Genomic DNA, 6960 nt, shown 5'->3' on the forward strand with positions numbered 1-6960 from the left:
ATAGACTGTGCCTCGTGTATTCAAGGGGAATAGATTGTTTTGTTCATGCGGAGGAGTCGGTTGACTTGAGGTTGTGTTTTACTTACGGGGATGTTTACCTACTTTTCTTGAACGTCTAAGATAATATTTCGCATAACTTAACCGATCCTTTACTGACTGATCTAATTAATTCTAGAGTTGAGCCAAAATAGTTTACTCCATGAAAACTTTTTTGGAAACGTGCCAAAAATGTTAGCAAACAGGTGTTAGATAGGGGGGTTGTTTGACAACATACCTGGGAAAATTCGCAGCACATGTAGCCAGCCTACCGTGATATTTAAGTTGTAAACTGATGTACGTATAGTACACGCTGTTCATTGTTAGGCAGTCTAGAAACGGGGCTATGCCGAACGTAGTTTGTTTCATAATATCGACAGTTTTGTAAGTTAAACTTTTTAAAGATTGTAAGACAGATTACATCTCTTTTCATTTTATCACATAAGATAGCTACTCTAACTTGTCATTTTAAAATTTTCATCAGTTTCGTGACAATTTAAATTAAAAAAGTTGTCAGTATTTTGAATCCTCAACTGCGAATTTTTTATCGCCAGACACGCAAAAATACTAAATTTTTCTGGGGGCCTTCGCCCCTGGGCCCCCACAAGGGGTTCCACCCCTTGACCTCACCGGTCCCTAAGGCGGCCCCCTAGACCCCACGCCATTGTGCTCGCACGCAATGCGTGCTCGGTGTGTTCGCTGCGCGGAAACACCGGTGGGAAACCGGCAGTTGTTTTAAGTGTGTTCGCGAACACACTAAAAACAACAAGGAAAAATTATCGTAATTATCGAAATATCGCGATAATTTTTGAACTATTTATCGTGACGTTAAAAAGCAAATATCGCCCAACCCTAACCATTAGTAAGTTTCATTGGACAATTTGGCATACAATGGGATATAATTAACCAGGAGTTTCTTTCTGTATGATGCTCCTTGCAGTCCAACATCCAATAGCAAAGAAAAATAAGCAGATCCATAGTATATCACAACAGGGATACCATTGTTAAGTATGGATTGTTAATGTGGTAGTGAACCTTATTAGCTTATGACAAAACGGTCCGAAAAAACCCAGAACTGGGTCCATCTTCTATGATGGTGTGGTGTGTATAAGGTCTGTTCTTGTATGATGTGTAAGCTATGATGCTTCTGCAGCAGACTAACACCTTATGCTATATTCATGTGTTTAACTGGGGATGCTGTTGCAATATGCACATGCACACAACTGGTGATGCTGTTGCATATGCACATGCACACAACTGGTGATGCTGTTGCATATGCACATGCACACAACTGGTGATGTTGTTGCATATGCACATGCACACAACTGGTGATGCTGTTGCATATGCACATGCACACAACTGGTGATGCTGTTGCAGCAGGATGGTATCATATGCTATACACGTGCACACAACCAGGTGAACCTGTTGCAGAAGACTAGCATTGTATGCTCTGCTGGTGTATTAGAATGGTGATATAAACTCTAGCATGCTAACACCATACACTGTACTTGTGTCTTCAACTGGTGAAGCTGTTGCAGCATAATAACAAAGTCACTTAATACTGTATGTTTGTATTTAATTGATGACATGGCTGCAGCATGCTAACTAACGCCATGTACTATACTCATGCATACAACCAGTGACATTTAGGCTAATTGTTTCATATTGTGCTCTTGAAATGTGGACAAAGTTTTGTATTCTTTCAAGTCCAATTTTGTTTTGTTACATCTCTTTTAAGAAGAGGAAGTCAAGACGGTCGACATTGATCTTGTGAAGTCATCGGCCGGTCTTGGATTTAGCATCGCTGGGGGTAAGAGCTCACCACGAGGGGATCTACCCATCACCGTCAAGAAGATCTTTTCTGGTGGTGCTGCTGACAGATCAAAACAGCTGAACCTTGACGATGAAATAGTGGAAGTTAACTGTAAAAAAATGAACAACCTTACTCACTTTGATGCTTGGACGTTCTTGAAATCTGTTCCAAATGGAGTTGTCAAGTTAAAAATAATTCCAGCAAGAAGGTGAGAGCAGTGTTGTGACGACAACATGATCATGATACGTTTCTCTTGGCTGCGGAGGAAACCTGGACAAATTTTGTTTTTCCATACCAATGGTCTTGAGTATCTGTGATAGTTTTATGACACTTGCTACTCATGTTATTGTGCAATATTTCTTATCTGAAATAAATGTAAGGGCTTCCTTTAGTCATTTGGAGTGGTTTTAGACAGCCTGTGATGGTAACTTTGACATCTTACCTTGATTGGTAGCTAAATGTTTGGTATCAATCCTTGTAAAGGTTCAGCTAACAATTAGTTAGACTCAAATACTTGGACTATGTTTTCAACCATGTAGTAAACTTCTAAGTGATTGTGCTGTTACAGCACAGCTCTTAGATGTGATGTCACAATACTTTAGCCTCAAAGCCTAGACAGCACAGCTCTTAGATGTGATGTCACGATACTTTAGCCTCAAAGCCTAGACAGCACATCTCTTAGATTTGATGTCACAGTACTTTAGGCTCAAAGCCTAGACAGAACAGCTCTTAGATGTGATGTCACGATACTTTAGCCTCAAAGCCTAGACAGCACATCTCTTAGATGCGATGTAACAATACTCTAGCCTCAAAGCCTAGACAGCACATCTCTTAGATGTGATGTCACAATACTTTAGCCTCATAGTCTAGACAGCACATCTCTTAGATGTGATGTCACAATACTTTAGCCTCATAGCCTAGACAGCACAGCTCTTAGATGTGATGTCACAATACTTTAGCCTCAAAGGCTAGAATGCTTTGCTTTTACATTTGTTAGCATGTTTGGTGGCATTTTGCTGTAGATTCAATATTATTTATTCTAATGCCAGACAAGGAATCATTACCAAGACACATATTTAAGTGTATTTACCAGTTTTAGCAGGTTTATTGCTAATCATATAGTGGCATGCCTAGTTTATTCTTCCTGTTTCCAAGAGCCATTGATCTTCCAGAATTTTTTAAAAACTTTTCATTCTTGATTGTAAGCTGCAACTCATTGTACAGTTGTATAAATAACTTAAGGGAACTTAAATTTTATAAAAGCAATGTGAACTTGATTTTATTTTCTACTGATAACATTTTGTTTCCACCGATGTTTGACAGCTGTGTGAAACCAGGGTCATTAAGTATAATGTCATATATTTACATGAGATCAGAAAAGAAGGCCAAACTAATTAGTCGATGTAATACAATTAATATAAACAGACCATCAAGTCAAGTTTTTCTTCTCGATGTCCTACAGGCTTGTCTTTGAAGTTGACCACACAGGTAATTAAAGGTCTTCATCAGAAGCACCTGACATATGAAAAGCCAAAACCTTGTGCAGGGCAGTACACTGTATGGCATAGATGTACACAGAAATGTAGTGTTATCAGTATCTTATGATAATCAAAACTGTTTACTGCTACATGGTGTGGATGTGACAGTTTGGCACCCTGTAGCTGATGGTTAAATATTTAATTAACAACCAAACATGAACAAATCTGGTCACTAGTTCTACCCTCACTGACATGTGATAAAGAGAAGAATTAGATTCCCCCTTTCAAAGTATGGCTGTTTTACATGCACTGTTAAGACCTCCATGGTACCCTAAGTAGCTTATCCTTACTAAAAAAAAAAAGACTTTCTAAATTGAAAAGATTCCAAATTTCAGTTAAAATGTTGAATTGGAAGCCACCCGACGTGTGAGTTGTAATCCATAAGCCCTTGCAGGTTTCTCCCACATTTGTGGTCGCTTAAGCGTCTTAAAAATAACTGCTGATTATTATTATGATTATTACTACTACACAATGGCCTACATCATCTGCTATATTTTATATGACGTTAGAAAGACCTAAAATTTGTACAAGCATTCAGTTTATAGTAGTTGTTAATTTAAACTCAAAAGTTTTGACCCAAGGTAACTCAATAGTGGTCTCTGATGATTAAATGGCTTTTCTCTTTTTTTTGGTATATGAATTAAGAATTTAAGCATTTTGCATTGAAGAGACTGCAGGCATGCCTAAGGTAGTTCTTCGGTGCACTGCTAATGAATCCTTGTGAGATACACCTATGACCATCGCAGTGTAAACTTTGTGATATATCCATTTCATTACAACATCTCTGCTTAATGACAGATAATTTCAGATGTCAGTGTTGTTAAAAAGGAAATGTATCTGTTCTGTGCTCGTTTATTTTTAATTTATTTTAATTTGCATTGGAATTGTGAATCATCATTTTGTCAGTGTCTTCCAAAGACAACAATCTATTATCATTGTTAAGGTGCTCAGAGCAGAGGATATACAATTGAACAGGATTCCACAAGAGCAAGCATAAAGCACAAGAGAGAGTATTAATACAGAAGGGTCAGTCTGACCTGTGGTACCTATATAGGAGAAGAGAGTCAGGGGACACAGGCACTCCTACTGTGTTTACTGCAAACAGAATTATTACTCTTCTAAATCTGTCATAGATAAAGCAAATATGTGAACCACTAATAACGTTCAAAGTATAGCATTTTCAATGTAGGAAATGAAACTTTAGGCTGTAATTCTAGTTCAAAAGATACAGGCTTGATGAGACCCTGAGATTATCTGTCTTCTACATATACGTAGAGCTCCTGTGATCAGAGGTACCTTAACAGAGGGTGAGAGGAACAGGGGTATCCATGTAGAGGTAGAGAGGGTCAGGGTATCTAACTAGAAGAAGAAAGGGACAGAGGTACTTAAATAGAGGATCTAAATGAAGGAAGAGAGTGCCATGGAGCATCCCAGAGGTAGAGATGGCCAAGGGCATCTAAGTAGAAGAAGAGGGCCACGGTATCGAAATGGTGGCAGAGGTAACCAGAGCTGTCAAACCTAAAGAAGGGTTTATGGGTATCTTAATAGAGTAAATAGAGGGTCGATGATATCTGAATAGTAGAACTTGGAAGGGTCACAGGTATCTAAATGAATGGAGAGCAGGTCAGATATGTCTAAAGGGTCAGAGGAAGAGAGGGCCATGGAAGTCTAAATAGAGAAAGACATGGCCTGAGGTGTCTCAAAACTGAGGAAGAAAGAGTTCTAGGTACCTAAATAGAGTAAGCAAGGCCAGGGGTATCTAAACAGAGGGAGAGAAAGTCAGGGTATCTAACTAGAGGGAGAGGGGGTCATGTGTATCTAAATAGATGAAGAGAGAGTTATATGTACCTAAGTAGAGATTAAGAGGGGGTTATGTTTATCTAAATAGAGGAAGATGGGGTTATGCGTATCTAAATAAAGGAAGAGGGGGTTATGTGTATCTAAGTGGAGAAAGAGGGGGTAATGTGTATCTAAATATAGAGAATGAGGGGGTTATTTGTATCTAAATAGAGACGAAGATGGCCTCTACATAAAAATTGCCTGGTTATGCAGATCTGTTTTAATTATGAGAAAATAGCAGTTATAAGTAGAGATTGTAAATGATGCAATTTAATTTTGAAGCTACTTTTATCACTTTGTTGAAAGAGACCATGAAATGCGTCTCAAATGGTGCTGTAAATTGTTTTAGGCTATTGCTAAAATAATAAATAATACCATGTTACCTTGTTTAATGTTTCCCTTTGTTCTCTTTGTCATGTTATCTCTGGTATTAGTCCATTTATATAAGAGAATGATGAAACTTTACCAGTCCCCAATTTTAGCACGCAGAAATTTGTTAAACTAAAAGTAGTCCAATGGAGGTTCTGATTATCACAATTATCCAAGAACATTTTAAACATGTTGTCCAATATCAAGCAAGACAAAAACATTTTAAAGTGTGCATCCTGTGCTTTGCTATTAACTTGTATATCATCGGCATCTGTTAAATTATCTGTTTCAGCTAAGAACATCGGTGTCACTTTTGATAGTTCATACTCATTCAAGCAACATATTTCCAGTACTTGTAAGTCAATCAACTTCTTCCTCCGCAAAATGGCACACATTCGGAAATATCTAACTGAAAAGTCCTGCAAGACCGTCATTCATGCTATATTAATGTCTGCCAAACTGGATTATGCCAACTCGCTTCTATATGGTTTACCAGATAATCAGCTTCGATTGCTCCAGCGAACACAAAATACAGCAGCCAGAATCATCACACGCCCAAAGAAGTTCGACCACATCACTCCTATTCTTCGGCAACTGCACTGGTTACCTGTTTCCTACAGGATAAACTTCAAGATCATCCTGCTCACATATAAAGCCCTGCATGGATTAGCACCAGTATACATGAGTAGCATGATCAGTCGGTAGACCACCACCCGCTCTCTCCGATCCTCAAATCAGCTACTGCTCCATGTACCTAAGTGGAAGCTCAAGTCATTTGGTCAACGATCCTTTTCTAATGCCGCTCCTACTCTTTGGAACTCACTTCCACTGCACATCAAGTCGGCACCCAACGTTAACATTTTCAAAAACAGACTCAAAACTTATCTATTTTTGACTGCCTTCCCTGAGCACTAGCGCCACTGAGGATTGGTTTTCCTCTGGATACTGGCGCTATATAAATTTGCATTTATTATTATCATCAATTGATTCAGAGAAACATATCGATTGACACTACTAGGGTTCAAGCTCCACTGGGACCCTCATTGAGCCAGCAATTGACCACAGAGGCAGAATAATGGATAACCCAACCTCCATCGGCTAAAGCCCCCATTGAGCTAGCAATTGAGCTACTAGGGTTCAAGCTCCACTGGGACCCTCATTGAGCTAGCAATTGGACCACAGAGGCAGAATAACATATAACCCCAACCTCCACCAGCTAAAGACCCCATTGAGCCAGCAATTGGACCACCAGTGGCAGAATAACTGATAACCCTTACCTTCACTGGCTCAAGCCCCCATTGAGCTAGCAATTGGATCACCAGAAACAGAATAACAGATAACCCTTACCTTAACTGGCTCAAGCCT

At 39.1% G+C, this 6960-nt stretch overlaps 1 protein-coding gene across 5 annotated transcripts in view; it reads left to right on the forward strand.

Annotated features, from left to right (window-relative positions):
- LOC139978958 (uncharacterized) overlaps positions 1–5613 on the forward strand; it is a 65427-nt gene extending 59814 nt beyond the window's left edge. For 4 of the 5 annotated variants that reach the window (XM_071989552.1, XM_071989556.1, XM_071989554.1 and 1 more), the window contains one exon: positions 1775–5613. In XM_071989552.1, the coding sequence (XP_071845653.1) occupies positions 1775–2061 (287 nt within the window). In that variant the 3' untranslated portion in view covers positions 2062–5613. The remainder of the gene's footprint in view (positions 1–1774) is intronic. The other variant, XM_071989555.1, reaches the window with a different exon arrangement.
- Positions 5614–6960: the final 1347 nt, after the last annotated feature.

Source organism: Apostichopus japonicus, chromosome 13 (assembly GCF_037975245.1).
Source record: "Apostichopus japonicus isolate 1M-3 chromosome 13, ASM3797524v1, whole genome shotgun sequence".
Classification (NCBI taxonomy): domain Eukaryota; kingdom Metazoa; phylum Echinodermata; class Holothuroidea; order Aspidochirotida; family Stichopodidae; genus Apostichopus; species Apostichopus japonicus.